At 37.4% G+C, this 19,693-nt stretch overlaps 3 protein-coding genes across 10 annotated transcripts; 1 reads left to right on the top strand and 2 right to left on the bottom strand.

Moving 5' to 3' along the window:
• Positions 1–1,049: 1,049 nt before the first annotated feature.
• Alg10 (alpha-1,2-glucosyltransferase Alg10) lies at positions 1,050–7,635 on the bottom strand. The gene is made up of 5 exons (XM_045763526.2): positions 7,412–7,635; positions 6,477–6,662; positions 6,009–6,171; positions 5,700–5,827; positions 1,050–5,054 (listed from the first exon to the last, which is right to left on the bottom strand). The coding sequence occupies exons 1-5, from the start codon at positions 7,577–7,579 to the stop codon at positions 4,320–4,322; spliced, it is 1,380 nt and encodes a 459-aa protein (XP_045619482.1). The 5' UTR covers positions 7,580–7,635; the 3' UTR covers positions 1,050–4,319.
• Positions 7,636–8,142: 507 nt separating this feature from the next.
• Positions 8,143–13,660, top strand: LOC123771137 (EKC/KEOPS complex subunit Tprkb). Of its 2 annotated transcripts, none has more exons than XM_045763540.2 (5): positions 8,143–8,436; positions 9,802–9,960; positions 10,091–10,159; positions 11,078–11,197; positions 13,469–13,660. In XM_045763540.2, exons 2-5 carry the CDS (start codon positions 9,820–9,822, stop codon positions 13,613–13,615), a joined length of 477 nt encoding a protein of 158 aa, XP_045619496.1. In that variant the 5' UTR covers positions 8,143–8,436; positions 9,802–9,819; the 3' UTR covers positions 13,616–13,660. The 2 variants fall into 2 exon arrangements, with proteins under 2 accessions (XP_045619496.1, XP_045619495.1); XM_045763539.2 differs by having other exon boundaries at positions 8,147–8,436; positions 10,091–10,213.
• Positions 12,694–19,561, bottom strand: Cypl (peptidyl-prolyl cis-trans isomerase-like 1 Cypl). 7 transcript variants are annotated; one of them, XM_045763537.2, is made up of 6 exons: positions 19,442–19,561; positions 18,802–18,907; positions 17,530–17,663; positions 17,033–17,230; positions 16,003–16,095; positions 12,694–14,325 (listed from the first exon to the last, which is right to left on the bottom strand). In XM_045763537.2, exons 2-6 carry the CDS (start codon positions 18,852–18,854, stop codon positions 14,270–14,272), a joined length of 534 nt encoding a protein of 177 aa, XP_045619493.1. In that variant the 5' UTR covers positions 18,855–18,907; positions 19,442–19,561; the 3' UTR covers positions 12,694–14,269. The 7 variants fall into 7 exon arrangements, with proteins under 7 accessions (XP_045619493.1, XP_045619489.1, XP_045619492.1 ...); XM_045763533.2 differs by having other exon boundaries at positions 19,366–19,522; XM_045763536.2 differs by lacking the exon at positions 19,442–19,561 and adding an exon at positions 19,263–19,292.
• Positions 19,562–19,693: the final 132 nt, after the last annotated feature.

Consider the following 19,693-nt stretch of genomic DNA (forward strand, 5'->3'; position numbering starts at 1 on the left):
ATATATTATAAAGCATCTATTACTATAGTAAATATTAATAATTCTTGCAAACTCTGCAAGTCAGATAGACACTAGATGGCACCACAGCATTTGTTTTAAATTTGCATACCTATATTTAAATTATATATTATGTAAATATTAGTTGGAAAATGCACGTTTATATACTACAAGTCAATTTGTGCTGCTATATCACACGATGATCCTCCTTATCAAGTCTTCAACTTTCATGTGATATATACTCAGTATTTGTAATTTTAAAACGAGCTTGCATTAAAGTCTGCTGAAGAAAATGCATCTGAAACAGATAGCTGGCTTGTAACATAGAAGTAGAGAGATTTTTTACAAGAACGCCGACTTGGTTTACTGAACAAACTTTTTAGAAAGCATTTAGGTAGTATGGCTAAGCAGAATAAACAAATTGGTCCAGATTGGAATATTTCTTTATCAATAAATGAATTGCAAAATATTTTCTTTCCTGTAGTCCTGTAAAGATTGAAATGTAGTCAAGATGAATTTATGAAACAAAGTACAGTAGTAACTACTGTACTTTGAATCCTCATCACGGCCCTTGTGGATTTGTTCAAGTACAGTAGTATAAAAATGTTTACCGAATCTAACTAATCTTACTGATTTGAGAGTTTAGCACATGATACAAGGTGGATATGAAGGACTTAATATTTAAATAAAGTTATTTTAATCTCCTGGTTGTGTGTATGTACAGCACTTGCTAGTGCAATATATAAATTTGCTGACCGTGTGTGTGTTCCTGTCTACCTGTAAAGAAATTTGCTGCCCATTTACTAGTATGTAAATTTAAAAACTGGGAAAACTATCCTTTCTTATAAAACATAATTGTAACTTACACCTTTCAAGCTTATTTCATTGCTCACGGACAAAAATGTATTATTTTAGAAGCTATCAAAATATAGCATGAACCTTATTAAAAATGTATAGTGCTATATACATACATACACACACACACACAGTATATAGATAAGAAAAGCCAAAATGAGAAAAAAGTACAGGATAATGGTTAAGTAGACGAACAATGGGTGAAAATAGGTTTATTGTGTCCGTATACTGCTGGGACAGAGCTATACAAAAAGTGTGTCAAAACCATTCACTTGTACCCACAATAACAGGACTCTAGGACAAATTGAGGTTAGGCACTTTGTCAAGTCTTGGCTATAATCTGACACGTCTGAACTAATCACGTAATAAGACATAGCCACTTTATTTTCACATATCATCAGACATAATACTGATACAGTGTACACACAATGAACACAAATAAAAGAATTCCAAGAGAACCCGGCTGTTATTAAGTACGTACACTAAAAAGACTAGAATTAAAAAATCCATACAGCTTATTCAACATTTAAAACTTTCGACCATACAGCTAATCAACTTAAAACAGCTGAACTTGTATACCCTACACAAGGAAAAACTGACATAAGAAATAAAATACATAATATAAACTTATTTATTAGGTGTTGTAATGCTTAATTGTTATTTCTCTTAACTAATAAAATGTGCAAGAAGACAACCTGAAAAAGTTATGAACCGAGTATTACTATTTGTTATGCTTGGAGCACATAGGCATCCTTCAACCACAGCCCGCTTATTTCAACACATTTTCTTGTTCGACAATTAAAAGGGTTTGTACTTTAAGGAAAACTAGACAGTTTACTTATCCTCATGAACCCGTTCTTCAATTATACAATACAAGGAGTCCCCAACTTATAAATGGCCTTCCAAATCCCTCCCCCCCCCCCATTTTTGTTTTTTTGCACTTTGTTCCAATACACGAACCAAATCCTCAAGTTATGTAGTGTTACTTTTATGCACCTGTGTAGACATTATTGCCATGAGAGGCAACCCAGACTGCTCAGTCAGCAGTTACCCTCGTGCTGAGAGCACACCTAGCTCTTTATCATGGAATTCACAACATTGCAACCTTGTGCTGGCTATTGATGGAGCACGGTAACAATCTGTTGCTGAAAGAATGGCATTAATAACCAGTTGCACTGGGAACTTCAAGATCAATTCAGGGTAAGAGTGGAAGTTTACCAACTGGCATGACATAGTTATCTTGAGGTTATCTTGAGTTGATTTCGGGGCTTTAGTGTCCCCGCGGCCCGGTCCTTGACCAGGTCTCCACCCCCAGGAAGCAGCCCGTGACAGCTGACTAACACCCAGGTACCTATTTACTGCTAGGTAACAGGGGCATTCAGGGTGAAAGAAACTTTGCCCATTTGTTGCTGCCTCGTGCGGGAATCGAACCCGCGCCACAGAATTACGAGTCCTGCGCGCTATCCACCAGGCTACGAGGCCCCTAATAGTACCTCTGGATAATCAAGACCAGCCAGTGCTACAAAAGGTAAGTGAACAATTTAATATTTTATATTTTTCATGCATAATTATTAATTATATCCACACAAAATCACTGCTTATATATTATTTGTATATCTGAATATGTCGAAATATGCACTACAGTATGTAATTTGCTGTGAGAAACTGACAAAACTGGTTATAATTGCCTCAAAACAATAATTATTTCAGAAACCTGCATTTGACACAAATCTAAATAAGGTTTGAACAATATAATTTAGATTTTTGAGGGAGTACTGATCTCAACTTTTTCAAAGATTAGTTGTAAGTATTGCACCCAAATATACATACTGACAGGAGACAAAATAAGAGCTGTTTAAAATGGTAATTATTCCCTATGTTACTACTGTATGCTGTAACATCATTATTTCTTTGGTATACTTACTGACCTTTAATACAAATGTAAGAATTCTTGAATGTAACATAAACAACCAGCATTAAAAAATCCCTAAAAATGGACGGCAAGTTAAATTTTGACAATAAATTAATAAATAAATAAATGGGCAAATTTAACAATTTGCCCATTGCTAAAACAACCTGTAATGAACAAAATTTATGCAAGAGAAATTAATTTAGAATGATAGCAAATTATATTTTCTATTTTATTTAGCATGGGCAGTAATCATTGTACAGCATGCAGTCACATGGTCTGCTGTTTACACCGTGCCTCCCACATACCTTACTCCACTACAAACCTGCTACACTAGAGGCGTGATGAATACCAAAGTTTTAAGATATAGAAAATTTAATAAATTGTATACGAATCTTCCGTTTTAGGGAAAATAAACACGAGTAGAGGATACAGTGGTACATGGAGGGATATTTGTTTCTTACACACCAGCTTTTGAAGTATTGCTTTGGTTATTTCCAATATAAAAAAAATTATAAAAGGAAAACTAAATTGTGCCATCAAACACCACACTTTGTACAGCTTGACCCCTCAGGTAATACATCAACAGGGACATGCACAAGTTACCTTTTAAGACATTTGCGACCTATACATGGTACAGTAATTCATCGAGAATTACCGATGAGTAGTTACTCTTGATGAACAATATAAACTTTTTTTTTTTATATCTCAATAAGGCAATTACACACATGACTATACAGTAGTGGTTTTGGCCTGCAATAACAACCAGGCTAAACAAAGTGCATCCAATAACCACAAGAAAATACCACGGTCTATTCACAATTAAGTTAAACAGCACCTCACACACACACACACACACACACACACACACACACACACACACACTACACTTCATTACCCTTGTATACATTTTGTTAGCAAAAATGTCATAAATATCAATTTAGTTTGAAAATACAGTGCAATTAAAGTGGCAGAGAAACTACATTCTGAAGAGTTACACTCGCGTGTCCAAGACATAGACCAATATTTTTGCTCGTATGTGTAATAATTTGGACATTGATAAACACTCATATGTTTGCTCTTCTCACTGTGGGGTAATAATACTGTGGCTAGAACAAATATGGATTTAAGCAGTCAGAGCACTTGATAAACAGATTGTGTCACACTTTAGAAGCTTATTTTCAAACGATAATTACTTAGTGAAGTATAAGATTAGTTCCTGGAACACCAAGTTCATCCCTGCTTTCATAAACCGTAAAAGCCAAAAATATATAAAGAAAACCACAATACCTGTATAAGCAAAAACTTGGTAATAAATTTCTTTGCCAACCTAAGCTTCAAAATGCCACATCTATAATTACTATCATATACAATAAATAATAATAAATGCAAATATAAAACAGCAACAGAGCTTTATGTTTTTATACATTTTTTTTTTTTTAGCCAATGGGATGATGAGTAAACTTTAAAACTGTTCACCAATAATAACAAAAATGTCAAACCTCAAGCTAACACATTACAGTATTTCATAACATTGTTAGGTAACCCACCTGGCTGACTACCAGATGATCCTCTGGAGCTCTGAACTATCTTCCCACAGGAAAGTCTTGCTGACAAACAGATAGAGAGTTAAACAATTGATAAGCAAGAAATATAGGGTTTCTATCCACAGCTGCCACCAGTTTTTCGATACGTGCTGCATGCGAACCAGGAGAAATGGGATGATGAAGTATCGAAACTCGAGCAATTTGTGAGGTACTACCGACGCAACCAGGCATGCTACAAACAGAGCTTTGAACACAAAACTGCGTTGCTGGATGAATGCATGTATCATATATGCACCAAACATGTAAACTGGAACCATGATGTATCTGATAACAGAAAGCCTACCATAAAGTTTGTTCCATAAGTAAAATGTCAAATGTCTGTTGTCAGCAAGGAGGTAAGGGTGAACCAAAGTGTTGGAGTGAACGACCATTACTCCAACCACAAGCACAGCTACAGCAAATGCTAGATGCCGGCGACACAACTTTATGAAGGGACGCACGTGGTTTGGAGCATATGGCAGGGAGAAGATAAGAAAGAAAAGGCAGAAGTAACCAAGTTGAGGGAGATGGACAGTTGCCTCATGAGCAGACCGATCACCCACCACAATGCTGCCGTTATACGTCACAAACACAAGGAAGCCCACCAGCACCAGTCCGTAGCTGAAACAGTCGGCCACTACATCTGCCAACACTTCTGCCAAGCGATAGGGTTTTGTAGCAGTTTTCTTTAGTTTCTTCATTAATGCCTGCAACAAAACTTAATGTCAGAGAAAATGCTAAACATTAATTAAAACAGGTGTTATTTAATTATTTTGTAATTAAAAAATTTAATTAAAAAACTATTTAAATACAAAAATTATGGCATTATATAAAATGAAGTAAAAATGAATCAATGTTTATAAATTAACAATAGAGCAACTGTTATGAAACAAAACTTACATTGCAGAATATAATAAATAAAAATGTGTGTAAATTTACTTTCATAGAAAACAGCATGCATAAAATACATTTTTTTTTTAGGGAAAATGATAAAATGTACACCGACAATCATCATATTGCCTTCATTATTATTGGAGTGTGATACAGTATCAAAATGATGACGTATTTTTAGAAGACCTGCCCGAAATGCTGCGCGTACTAGTGGCTTTACAAGAGTGTAATTACTGTACTATGCTATGTATTCTCACAAACCCAATGTACCTTCTTGTATATAAATAAATAAAATAAATAAAATAAAATAAAAATAAGAATAAACTCAAATCCTTAATTTTGTTTTTCATCGATTTTCAGTGCTCATCAGCCCAAAGGGCCCTTTATGGGGGAAAATTCAGACACCGTTTTGAATAAGGTTACCCAAATTCAAGAAAGGATCTTATTAATATTACTGTTACCTTTGTATCAGCCAATGTATTTATAGGGGATTTAAGCATTCTTGATCCTAGGATATCAGCAGCCATCAACACGCACAGAAATCCCACCCAGATGATGTTCGTCTGCCGCATCATGACTGCCACCACACCTAAATGATGTTGTATCATAGTCTCAATCTCTTCACTTGTTTTCTTGAAACAATAAGATACAATTTCTTAGAATTTAGGAAACAAAGAATTCACAACTATTATTAATTCAGATACTCTGGGTGTTTAATATAACAGTTTTCCATTTCTTAAAATTAGCATTAGAATTTGGAAAATACGAACCCATGGCAGCAGCAGTGGTGGGTGCATGGTGGAGGTGGAGGAGAACCATCACCAGCACAACTAGTGTGGACAACACATCCGTGTAGTATAAGAAAGTAAACCAGTACAGCACAGGAAGCAAGGAGAGATTCAGTGCACTCAACATCAGCCTCCAACTGTCTATCTATAATTAACATGCAAATATCAGAAAAAATACATGAAGAGGAAGTCTATAGTCTTTAGAATTACCTAATAGATATATAACACCTTATGGCGAGTCAACACTTTACCTTGCCTATGTATCAGTCTCTATTCTGGTTCATAGACTTAAAAGCAAATGGATTTTCGATTAAGTTTTCAATAGGCCATTAAGCTAGACATTATATCTACATCTTTGGTGCAAAAGATTGAAGATTTCACTCTGTACTGTAAATGGAAAATTCTAGGTATGGTAATGCTCCAAATTAAGTCCTCCCAGCAGTGACCTACCTTGTCTTTGTGCAAGTGTATCAGCAGCTTATGTATAGTTGACAACATGAATGCTGCAGCAACAAGGTTTGTAACACGTAGTGAAAACACATCACATAGTTGCCGCCCAAGCACCCAAGACACTGGTCCATTTAAGCCAATAGAAAATAAGTAGAGGCCAGGTAATGTTGTTATCTTGGGGTCCCACTGTAAATAATGAAAATCATCAGAGTAATGTATTGTACTGTCTCTATTTGTGTCAGAAAATTAATAAGTTATTTACTGTGTCTCCTATCATTTATAATATACAATGTGAGCTTGCTTGAATGATCTATACTGTATGGGGCGAGCCCAACTTGTTGAACAAGGGATGTTGTTTGAACTTGAGGTTATCTTGAGATGATTTCGGGGCATTAGTGTCCCGCGGCCCGGTCCTCGACCAGGCCTCCACCCCCCAGGAAGCAGCCCGTGACAGCTGACTAACTCCCAGGTACCAATTTACTTCTAGGTAATAGTGGCATCAGGGTGCAAGAAACTCTGCCCATTGTTTCTCGCCAGCGCCTGGGATCGAACTTGTACAGGTTTGTTACTAACCATACCAGTATGGTTGTGTTGCAAAATATCTACATAATAACTGTTCACTATTGTTCACCCAGCAATATCTGAGGACCTGATTGTAAAGGAATTAGTAGATCCTGATCTGGGGAAAACAAGTAAGGTAAAGCTTAAGATGCACTGTAAAAATCAGAAGACTGCTCATGTGCTCTCCAGAGTATTAAAATAGTCAAATACTGTAATTGAACATTCCATGAATGAACAACCGTGACCGAGGGTGTGACTAGTAGTGGCAGGCAGAGGAGGCAGATAGTAATCACTACTCTGAGCTACACTGCCAATGCATCAATATCCATCAAGTTGCTTCACTAAAACAAGAATGGGAAACAGCGTCAACGCACCTCATCGAACCTGCCCTCACAGTACTTCTGAGCCTGGGGGATGTGGAAAACTTCATCGATGAAAGGTGTGGGCTGGACCGTGTAGACGACGACGAAGAAGACGTAGGAGACGGCGGTGAAGGTGCCGATAACGAGAGGAAATATGAAGGAAGGCTGCGGCGTGCCCATGGTTGGTTGTGGGGGTCGCTTGCTCTCCGGCCCCGACCACACCGCTAGTACTCTATGCTAGTCAATACTCACATACTCTACCCTATACTCTATACTCTATTCAATCAATCCGTTTTCATTCTTAAATTTGTATATCAGATGATATGTTTTATTTAAGATATAGTGGAACTTATCATATTCCATTTCACGCTAAATATGTAAAATAACAATCGAAAAAATCGCCGGATTATACACTATAATAATAATATTAATAATAATAATAATAATAATAATAATAACAATTTATTTAGGAACAGTACATACATAGTTGCAGCGTTACAGTACAAACATTCTGTTAGATTTAAAGATAGAGGTAGTACATACAATACATAAAGCCACTAGTACGCAAGTATAGCGTTTCGGGCAAATGCAACTATATTTATGTTTACTGTTTAAGCATTTATATATATATATATGGTACCATTCTATATTTATTTACGTTTATAACATAATTGGTAGAGGTGATGCCGTTGAAGATATGAAGTATGATGGATGAATAGTGGAGGAAAGTATGGAGTGTATGAATGAATGGAGTGTATGAATGATTGTGTGTGTCAACAACAGCCACCTTGTACACAACACGGCTCCCCACCCGCCTTTAAAACCTCTAACCTCACTCAACTTAACCCAAACTAAGCAAACATAACTCAACCTAAGCTAAAACATATTAACCTAACAATATGTACGATTTTTATAGAGGAAACTTGTATTGTGGACTCGTGTTGGGTATTGTGTGACCAGCCCCCGACCACCTCCACGAGGGCCCAACACTGTTTTTCTCGTGATTATTCACACACAACACACGTGTTACGTTGTTGGTGAGTACATGTGTAATATGTGGTTTGTTGTTGGTGAGTACATGTGTAATATGTGGTTTGTTGTTGGTGAGTACATGTGTAATATGTGGTTTGTTGTTGGTGAGTACATGTGTAATATGTGGTTTGTTGTTGGTGAGTACATGTGTAATATGTGGTTTGTTGTTGGTGAGTACATGTGTAATATGTGGTTTGTTGTTGGTGAGTACATGTGTAATATGTGGTTTGTTGTTGGTGAGTACATGTGTAATATGTGGTTTGTTGTTGGTGAGTACATGTGTAATATGTGGTTTGTTGTTGGTGAGTACATGTGTAATATGTGGTTTGTTGTTGGTGAGTACATGTGTAATATGTGGTTTGTTGTTGGTGAGTACATGTGTAATATGTGGTTTGTTGTTGGTGAGTACATGTGTAATATGTGGTTTGTTGTTGGTGAGTACATGTGTAATATGTGGTTTGTTGTTGGTGAGTACATGTGTAATATGTGGTTTGTTGTTGGTGAGTACATGTGTAATATGTGGTTTGAATGTTACGCCGTTGGTGAGGACATAGTTAAGGGGTCTGGTAGCTGAGTGGACAGCTCGCGGGACGCGTAATCCCCTGGCCCGGGTTCGATACAGAGACAAATGGGCAGTTTCTTTTACCCTGATGCCCCTGTTACCTAGCAGTAAATGGGTACCTGGGAGTTAGACAGCTGCTACGGGCTGCTTCCTTGAGGGGGGCAGGGGAGCGCGTGTGGGAAAAAAAATCAGTTAGTAGTTAGTAACAGTTGATTGATTGACAGTTGAGAGGCGGGCCAAAAGAGCAGAGCTCAATCCCCACAAACACAACTAGGTGAATACAGTACATGTGTAATATGTGGTCTGTATGTTAGGTGGTTGGTGAGTACAGTATATGTATAATCTGTGGTCTATTTGCACCTTAATTATGCTCAGCTTTCTCAGCAAGTCATTGACTGGGAAGAAATCTTCAAACAAGCACCACACATGTTGCTTCCCTAACATAATTTCTAATTTAATATACTACAGTATTCTATTCAATTCTTTAATATAGTATCATTTCTGTTAATCACTGTACCTGTAATACTCTTAGTCCCAGCAGAGTAGGATAACAGATAATATTGTATGTGCATTTTTGGGGGTATGCTAGTCTATAACTAAATATGTGTTTTGGAAGGTGGCATATAGTGCCACAAGATTTTCCCTTGTCAAAAAATGATATTGTAGAAAATTTGATAAAACTTGATAAAAAATAGAGCCATAAAGTGTATTTTGAATATGTTAAGATTAACTCAAATTCTGTCTGTCTGTAATGTTGGATAAGGCTTACTAGGGGAGAATACATTAGGTAAATATATTTCTTTTGCAGGCTGAGGAAGAACATAAAATGAGCCTGATAGTCAAATTAGAAGATGAAGAACAGACTAGATGCCACATCTTACTGTACAATAATGTGAAGAATGCAGCAGATGTGCGTCAGCTGATTATGAAGGGTCAAGTGGAAGCTAGTCTGATAAAACCTGAAATGGTGAGTAACAGATTATGTCTATACTAAAACAATGCCTCATTCTTATCCCATTTCCTGCTTACTGTACATACAGTGGAAGGAAAGGGATTTATCAGGACTGATGTTCTTATTAAAAAATATTTCCTTGCAGTTAGTTGACCCGTTTCAAGTTTTGGTTGCTGCCAACAAAGCTGTTCGATCTTTAGCTGCTAAAAAGATGGTAACTCGCTCAGTCTTTGCTGAAATTATCTTTAATTTGTCACCCTCAAAAAATGTAAGTAGAGTACATGTACTGTTTTAGGTTATCATGTGCATAAATATTCCATAAGTGACTTTATAATCACAGTGCAATGAATTGTAAATTTCTTATGTTATATTTGCAAGTTCTTTAATCCCTTATGCTGCTTACTATCTCGAATAATAATAATTATTATTATTTTGTGTAATAGAGTGTGTAATGGTTCTTTTGTTACGTAAAGTATGGTGACAATAAACACAGACACTAAGATACTATATATATATATTTGGTAGAATATACAGAAGTACACAGGTGATACTTTGGTGTGAGTTGAGCGCACTGAGCGTCGGTACAGTATCTCGCAAGTGTCTGCTCTAGACCACACTTGAAAGTAGACTCTGGTGAATGTTTGCTATTCTGCTGCTTATATGCTCGGGCAACTCCTCACCGTGTTGCCCGGGCAACGCCTCACCTCATTCATCTCCAAAGGTTGACAGGAATATTAACAATGCATTTGGAGCGAGTATATTATTGGGATAATCTACTCGCTACAAGTGCTAAAGTCACACAAAAATTATGGGGAAAATGATAACTCGCCACACTGTTAATGTAGGGTAATTACGAAGGAGTTACTGGTAGTTAGCGCCATGTGGAGAATGATGGGGAGTAGGGGAATGGGTAGCAAGTAAGGGACATGAGTGGATGTTTGTGTACACACAGGGACGTCTCTGGGAACGAATTAAATCCGTAATTCGTATAGGTACCACTGTATATCTTTTAGCAAAGATTTTAAATTTAAATACAGTAATGCACACAACTAAATAATTTATTCCAGGTAAACATTTGCTCCAGAAAAGAAGCCATTAATGTTGCCAAAATGTTAATGCAACCTTATTTCAGATTACAGATTCGTTGAAGAACTTTGGCTTGGGCGACAGTGACACAGAGATCCTGGCTGTGGTGCTCGACCAGGAATCGGGAGAAAAATTACAAAAACTAAATGGTCAGATAAAAGGACAGGTAAATATTGTAGCTATAAAATGCATCCCACAGCAAAAGACAGTGGACAATATTAATAAATATCATGAATGTTATAAACATTATTTAATATTCACTATAGTCAAGATAGTTTGTTGTGAAATTATTACACCATTCCAGTGTCAAATTTAAGGCAGGGTTTGAAGACTTTAAAAAATATTTGTCTGAAGACATATACAAATGATCATATGCTTTCCAGACAGTACTTGCCCAGATATACTAATTATTTGTTTCGAGTCTGTCCAAATAAAATTAGTGATAAACTAGTGTGGTGAGCACAGTCTGAATAAAAATGTGTGGTAAAATAGTCCTGACATTCATAACTTTAAGACCTGCACCAACACTCGCACCCCACACATCCAATTACGTGTGCATGGGTGCTGAAAGTGGGTATGTGCATGGCAAATTATTAAAGAAATTACTCATGACATTTGTGAGACCAAAATTGGAATATGCAGCAGTTGTATGGTGCAAACATTTTGAACTGAAAAACAAGAGCACCGAGGAGAGGCTACAGATGTTGAATATATCAAAGCTAGAAGACGGAAGAAAAAAAAAGACGATATGATCACTATGTACAAAATGGCAGAAGATTGGGAAGACAAGACATCACCAGCATAGCTCTCATCCTGTAACTACACTTGTGTAGAAGTTGGCAACTGATACTCATGCAACCCGTTCTCGCAAATTCGTAAAGTCAATATTGACTTATTAACTACGTGCATAGGTGATATACTAAACATAATAGATACCCTTAAAAAGATTCATAGAAAACACCGACCTTACCTAACCTTGTTAGTATCTTAAGATAAGCATCTTATTGCTTCGTAATTACAATTATTACTTAACCTATACCTATTATAGGTTAGGTAATAATTGTAATTACGAAGCAATAAGATGCTTATCTTAACATACTAAGTAGGTTAGGTAAGGTCGGTGTTTTTATGAATCTTTTTGAGGGTATCTATTATGTTTAGTATATCACCTATGCACATATTTAATAAGTCAATATTGACTTATTAAATTTGCGAGAACGGGTTGACTCATGAGTACCCAAAACTTCTCATATTCTTGAGTACAACATAGAATAAGTGAATTTTCCCCCATCAAAGCATCAATTTTTTCGCTTAAGGATAATTAACCACTTTATTGGATGCAACAAGTTATTTGTCAGGTCACAGTCCCAAGATATCAGGAAAGTATGTGGTCATCTATATAAGCACTTGTTACTAGTAATCCAGTTCCCTCCCTCAGGGAATGTAATACTTTAGGCATGCTTCAATTATAAACCAATCAAGCCCTAACAAAGATTCCGAGTTTGGATTAACTATACAGTACAGTATACTGTCTGTTCTCACTAATCTGCATCATATAGGGCCCCACTTTCCTGCGAATTAGACATACTGTACAGTACATACCGTTTGTAATTTTTAAACCATAACCAACATAATTCATATTTCCACAGCAATAAACAAAAATTTATATAGGGAGGATCTTTATACAGTATACATACAGTACTCAAATATAGTAATTTATTGACAACAGACATTTCAACTTGGCCTCTTGGAGTTTCTCAGCTTGCTTGATGAATTGCTTGAATATTGTTCATTCTTATTCCTCGTAAAGTTTAAAGGGGAATAACCATTTTCTATACTTTAGAGCAGCAATTTTCAACTGGGGTTCTGATAAACCCTAAGGTAACTAGGGGTTCCACAAGAGACAGTGTAAATGGGCTAATTCTAATCATACGGAAATGTATTCGAGTCATTTGTGTTCATTTTTCTCACATAACCAGTGTCGAGATCATTTCTGTCTTTGCCCTTACTGCAATTAACAATGGAATCCATGTGTGTTTATCTAAAGGAGGACCTGGAATTATTTCAAGGATACTAGGTTGAAAAATGCTGCTTTTATAAGCATAAGGGATTGGAAAATAACATTTACTACCAATGAAGAACAATTTTTACATTGTGACATCAATGCTGAGTGTATTTGGTATTGTATTACATACAAAACAAACATGGTGAATAGAATAGCAGTAGTATGTGCAAGGATATATCCAGTCAAGGAAAAGAAAAAAATTAACTAAATAAAACAAGTGATACAATAGCAATTTAACCTAGAGAAACTGTAAATACCCAGTAGCTTTTTAAACAAAAAAAAATGAGGGCAGTGCAAGTCACTAAAGATGTCAGTAGTTTTTTTTTATTAACCAAAGTCAGCTTATTTAATTTTGTCCATATTTACTTGCAGCAAACAGCACTTACGGAGATGTTGAATCTAACAAACAGTGCCAAAATTAAGCAGCTTTACAAGGTAACTGATGCTGACCTGGACGTGAGCAATCTTCTTGATGCCGTCATTTCTCGTATGGCATGTAAAGAATTTCTCATTATGTAATAATACACATTAATATATTGCAAATAAATTTTGTAGTGTATATAATGGTTTTATTGGCACTGATGACACCATTGCCTTACATAACTTATCTGATACACACCTATGAAATACAAAATTCAAAATAATTAACTGTTTGTGCTAGTTTTGTCCTAGCCAAATCAATAGGCCTGGGAAGAACACACTTGCACAAGTTTTTTTTAACCATTGACGAGTGGTTATCGTCATGAGTTGATGCTCGGGGTAATACGGATATTGTCGTGTGTTGTTTTTAATTATTATTGTTTGGGTTTTACACCTATGATATAAATAAGTAATTATCAAAAGAGGGCAATATGTAATACCATCAGTGTCGCTGGATATGTAAAAGGCGCTAAATATCACTGACAATGCCATTACAAGAACAAACGCACATAAGGCGAGCGTTATCAAAGGTATCGGATTCACCAAAGATTTTGAATGACCTCAAAAGACAGGAAAGCGGGACATTCCACAAAGAGGTGCACGACTGTAAATGGGACAATGAGGAGCAGGGCGATGTTGCTGTAAATGTCCACAAGTTAAGTGTGTATTGTCAAAACGTAACCTACCTGTTATTGATACCAAGGATCAATGTTCCCATGGCCCAGTCTCTCACCAGGCCTCCTGGTTGTTGATCTAATCAACCAGGTTATTTGATGGGGCTGCTTGAAGCCTGATGTACGAGTCACAGCCTGGTTGATCAGATATTGATTTAGTTTTTCAACACATACTGATGCGTCAAAGATGGTGTTCATTATGTGTGAAAATATACAATATGTAAGTACAGATATATGTATAAATATATGCACACCATGTATTTATTCATACTAATATATACATATATGTATGCATAACTTATAATTTCACATAGCACACATTTTGTCTGTAAATAAATACAGTAAATGGTAATCACTCATTTGCTGTTATTAAAAGTTTAATGGCCCCTAGTATTACCACCCTGCATGTTCAGATACGGGATGATGATTATATGCCAGACACAGTCATCTTTTTACTAAGGGCCTACAAGGACAGGTATCTTTGAATTTTTTCTCAAGATGATGTATAGTTGCTGGAGGCCTAATGAAGCAAATGTGAGCCCTGTGTATACGTGGGAATTTGTAATCATTTGATCTACGATCTATAAGGTGCTATGCACACCACAAGTCAAGCACCTTAAAGTGCTATGTGTAATGACTAAAAACACCAACTGGGGGCATCCAACCTTAAAGTGCTATGTGTAATGACTAAAAACACCAACTGGGGGCATCCAACCGGCCACACAACCTAGATCTCTGTAAAACTGAAAACCTCAAGTATAAAGCGGTCGCTGCCTGATAATCCTGAATGTCATCAGAAGAATGACATTCTTCATTGACAGAAGTGGGTGAATGAAATGAAATGACCCCAGGGCAAGAACCACCACAAGCCATTCTCGAGGAAGCCCTCTAAGGAAGCGATCCCCTGAACTCTTCAGGGAAGAGAATCCTGGCAAAGGCAATTCTAGGGAGCACACAGGGAAGAAATCCCTGTATACATGCAGCTCCAAGCACCCTATACTCCTGGTGCACACAGTACAAACATGTGTTTGAATGGCCTCAAAGGCTAAAACTACTGCTTAGCTGAAGCAGAACATGGGAGCCAGAGTGAGAGGGGGGCATCACACACACTGTCCATCACCAGCAATGAACTGAGGGTGGAGCAGCTGGCTGACCCAGTCTGCCTCCCTCCTTCCCCAGTCCACATGAAGGGGCGAGGTGAGGGTGAACACTCTTGCACTAGTTTCATGAATTTTCAATCGTTTTCGTTGTTGGGAAGTTCTTTTGGAGATCTTGAGGCATCAATCTTTTTTTATACCCAGCAGTGGTCTGTTTTGTTTCACTGACTGTGGGTGCTTCCCCAGTGGTGGCAGACATGATTAATATTAATTGACAATTTGATTTGGTGCCACTGCTCTCTGCACCTTTTTAGACGAGTCAGGTTCTGGCTCATGGTCTCCGGTAGGCCAAAAAGAATTCTGCGACCTAGAGCACCTAACTGTTTGGCACTATCATTATTGTAGCTTCAGGAAGCCACACCCCTCAGAAAGGAGCTTTTCACATAATGTACACAATTTTTAAGATACCAAAAAATAAAATCCTTTCTTGGTCATTTCTTTTTCCAAATATGAATAAATTATTGATACTAGTTTTTCCTGCATGATGGGGAAGTGGCATTTTACAAGCCATTAACTTTCTTTCTGTTATGGCCACTAGGGATGGTGGCCGCCTATTAAATTCAGGTAAATACATAGTTCATTACATCAACTGATTAGTAGGACAAAATAAAACATTTCTAAAAATTATGAGTTTAATGCATCTTAACATACGCACGTTTGATCTTAACTGGATCCACTGGCCGATCATTGTTATCTGTTTCAGCCAGGCCCATTCTCTTTACCACCTGCATTCCAGCTGACACACGACCTGTACCATCACAAGAATATAATAGAAATTCCTCACAAAAAATACTGTACATGTAATCAAATCTTAAGATTCTAATCTTATTAGAATTAAAACAGGACTAATATAGCTGAAGCCATCTCAGCAAGATGACTTCAGGGAGTTACTGAGGCTTCAACAGAAAGCCTTTCATTTCATTACATTCATTATTAAAATGATTTTAATCATTTTCATATTTACACCAAGAAACAATAATGCAAGAAGAAAATGAACAGCCTTGGCAAGTGAAAAAGTAAGATAAAAACCAAGCATTGAATGTAATAAAACTCCAATTTCTAGAGAAGCTTGAGTGGCTTCCTGAAGCTATCTTCCTCAGATTGCTTAATACTATAAAGGTCACATTAGTCACAGTTCTGTTTAGTCCACCAGAGACTAAAGCCAGTAGGACGTACCAGGAAGGAGGCAAGGCAGCAGGCACTTATGACGAAGAAAAGAAACTAGGCCTGGCAACATGGCCCCAAGTCACACCCTACCAACTGGGCCCCAGGAATTTTAACCAAATACCGGGCCACTAGCACCCTGTTTGAATACCCAAACTACTGATCCTGAACATCAGCCCATGACATGCAAGAGAAGATGGAGGTCAAAGTTGCTTATTTGCAAACATTATGGATCTGAGGGTAGACCACTGGCTAGTTAGACTTTATGACACTGCTGACAACCGAGGAACTGCGAGTCTCGGAACAGGGAAGCAAGAAAATATATTCGACCAATAAGGCGTCCACCGAGAGAACCGGAGACATGCAGATAGCAGTGAAGAGCCGCCATGGGACAACAAAGGATGCACCCCACAGTACCCCGTACATCGGTACACAATGTAGCACCAATGTACTACATTGTGCTAAACTCTCTGAATTATGCTAGACAATAATAATCATTCTGACAATATTACAGTACTTACCAAATATAGCATGCTTCCCATCAAGCCACTGTGTAGGAGCAAGGGTGACAAAGAACTGTGATCCATTAGTGTTAGGTCCTGCATTAGCCATAGACAGTAAGCCAGCCCCAGTATGTTTTAGTTCATCGTGGATCTCATCATTGAAGTGCTTACCATATATTGAAGCACCACCTCGTCCAGTGCCTGTTGGATCACCACCTGCGGACATAAGTTTGATAAAAAAAAATATTTGGTACCAATATTTTTAAAAGTTAATTTTGAAGTGTTAAACAGTGAAAATTAGATATCGTTTGGTTTGATCAAGAAAGATATCCCTGGCTGGTATATATCACATTACAACACAAGGCTCTAATGCAGAATGAAAGCCTACTAGAGACCAAGACCAGAATCTGGCCTGCTCAATTCGAGAAAACTCGTACAAAATATTACACTTAGGCACAAACAAATTCTTCATTCAGTGTTTCTCTAAATCAAATATAAAAGTTAAGTTTTATTACCTTGTATCATAAAGTCTCTGATAATTCGATGGAATTTGCAGCCATTGTAATACCCACGACGCGATAACTCGGCAAAATTCCGGCAAGTGTTTGGGGCGTGTTTCCAATAAAGCTCAAGAGTGACCTCTCCCATTCTGCAAACATACATATATACAAGTACTCTATTCTAAAGAAAAATATTACAAAATAATTAGCATTTTTTAATTGGGGATTACTGAAGGTAAGTATATAGTAAATCATTTTTAAGTATTAAATGTGGATACAGGTACAGTATGTCTAATGTGAGTGGGGTGGTTCACTCAAAAGAGTGAACATGTGCAAGGTAAGCACATATTCTGGCTCGCTGAACATTTGCTTAATAAATTCTTTCCATCTCTGTGTAATACTCAAGAACAAGGTTGCAATTTTTATATATAGCACCATGCAATTTATAAATTATTCAAAATTACTACCTATATTTCACACAAAATGCTTACATGGAAGCAAATGGACAAGCTTATGTGGAAGGAGCATGATTTACTGAATATTTTATCTAGCCAATTGTTTTAGGAAATAATTTCCAACAAAAAATTGTCACCTGACAGAGGAAAGCAACTATGCCTTAGTCAAGGTATTTAAGACAGACTATAACAAAATTCTAGCAACCTAAAGCCCTCCTTGCCAAACACTAAAAAAACCAAGTTTGGTCAGTAAAAACCCATTAAGATCTTCCAGTGACCCATGGATCAAGTGCCAAATGCCTGCCACATTCGAAGGGCACACTAAGAGTCCTGCAATGTCTCTCGGCTAAGTCAACGTTGGAATCCCTCCTGTTCAAAGACCATATATGAATACATAAAAACTTGTGTATTCATGTATTCAGACTCCTAGTGTGCCCAACTCTATAATCTAGGCTGTTGAAGAAAAGTATGTTGCAGCAATACCATAACTAAACATGTGAAAATCGCAACAAGCTTTCCAGCAACCTAGGAATCCTACCCTAACCTTTACATTAAAAAAAAATGAAGGCTCACTTAGCCCAACCACTTGGGCTGGACGGTAGAGCGACGGCCTCGCTTCATGCAGGTCAGTGTTCAATCCCCGACCGTCCAAGTGGTTGGGCAGCATCTTTACCCCTAGTCCCATCCCAAATCTTTATCCTGACCCCTTCCCAGTGCTATTCCGTACAGTCATAACTTGGCGCCTTCTGATAGTTCCCTACACTTAGCATGCCTAAAGTCTAAACACTTGGAAATTATAAAAATAGAGGTTTTGTCTGGAGTTGATACTCACGAGGTTTCCAGGACAACAAAGGGAGGCTGCCAAGACTTGTCTGGTATAGACATGTTGTTGTTGTTGGTGAAGGATCAGGGGCAGCGAGAGCACAGCGCCCGGGCACCTGGGGGAAATAATCTCAGAGAATATATGTTGCCACTTGGTGGGAAAATAAAAACTGTTGTGCCTTACAGCAGCGGGTAGCCAACAGGGTAGTAGCCAAACAGGTAAAGCATGTACGTCACCTAATATTTAAACCTCAAACGGGTAAAACTGCAGGGTGTTCCAGTGACCTGCAACAGAGTGGTAGCCAGCAGGAGCCCCGTGGGCACGCCACCTACCCGCCCGAAGGACCTTCACAACGGGAACACAAATGTCTATCACTACCCTGTGACCTCAGGCAACAAAATGTGTGCCGTCGCAGAAGATTACCAGACGGTAGTATCGTCAGTTAAAGGCCAATAACTACTACAATTTACCTGTTAATTTGTTGTGTTGATTTAGGGGCGAACCTGTTAATTTGTTTTTTAATTTTTGCTAGAAATTACCTACTTAAAATAATCTGTTAGATTAAGGACCTACCCGAAACGCTATGCGTGCTGGTGGCTTTACAAGAATGTAAAAACATCAATGCTATGTACTCATAAACCCAATGTACCTTCTTGTATATAAATAAATAAATAAATAAAAGTGTGTTGTGTTAGCTGGCAGCTCCAGGCGGAGGTGTACGGACGTACTTCAAGATTCAACCAACAATATAGTCACAAAATATCATATTTTGTGAATAATTCCAAATAAAGTTGTTCAAAGCATCACTTTGTTTTGATTTACAAGTTGTGTATAAAGAATAGACAGTATCAAAATGTTATGAAGCCCTGCAGAAGGAATGTAAGGAAATTAGAAAGGAATG

The sequence above is a fragment of the Procambarus clarkii genome, chromosome 65 (genome assembly GCF_040958095.1).
Source record: "Procambarus clarkii isolate CNS0578487 chromosome 65, FALCON_Pclarkii_2.0, whole genome shotgun sequence".
NCBI lineage: Eukaryota > Metazoa > Arthropoda > Malacostraca > Decapoda > Cambaridae > Procambarus > Procambarus clarkii.

Bases quoted from the DNA above. Each gene is read 5' to 3' on its own strand.
- Alg10 (XM_045763526.2), bottom strand. From the start codon at position 7,579: ATGGGCACGCCGCAGCCTTCCTTCATATTTCCTCTCGTTATCGGCACC. The intron at 6,663-7,411 runs GTGCGTTGACGC...CATTATTTACAG, and splicing joins GTGAGGGCAGGTTCGATGAG to TGGGACCCCAAGATAACAAC. The intron at 6,172-6,476 runs GTAGGTCACTGC...TGTTAATTATAG, and splicing joins TACACTTGCACAAAGACAAG to ATAGACAGTTGGAGGCTGAT.
- LOC123771137 (XM_045763539.2), top strand. From the start codon at position 9,820: ATGAGCCTGATAGTCAAATTAGAAGATGAAGAACAGACTAGATGCCAC. The intron at 9,961-10,090 runs GTGAGTAACAGA...ATTTCCTTGCAG, and splicing joins GTCTGATAAAACCTGAAATG to TTAGTTGACCCGTTTCAAGT. The intron at 11,198-13,468 runs GTAAATATTGTA...ATTTACTTGCAG, and splicing joins ATGGTCAGATAAAAGGACAG to CAAACAGCACTTACGGAGAT.
- Cypl (XM_045763537.2), bottom strand. From the start codon at position 18,854: ATGTCTATACCAGACAAGTCTTGGCAGCCTCCCTTTGTTGTCCTGGAA. The intron at 16,096-17,032 runs GTAAGTACTGTA...GTGATGGTACAG, and splicing joins TGGGAAGCATGCTATATTTG to GTCGTGTGTCAGCTGGAATG. The intron at 14,326-16,002 runs GTGCGTATGTTA...CTGATCAACCAG, and splicing joins GGATCCAGTTAAGATCAAAC to GCTGTGACTCGTACATCAGG.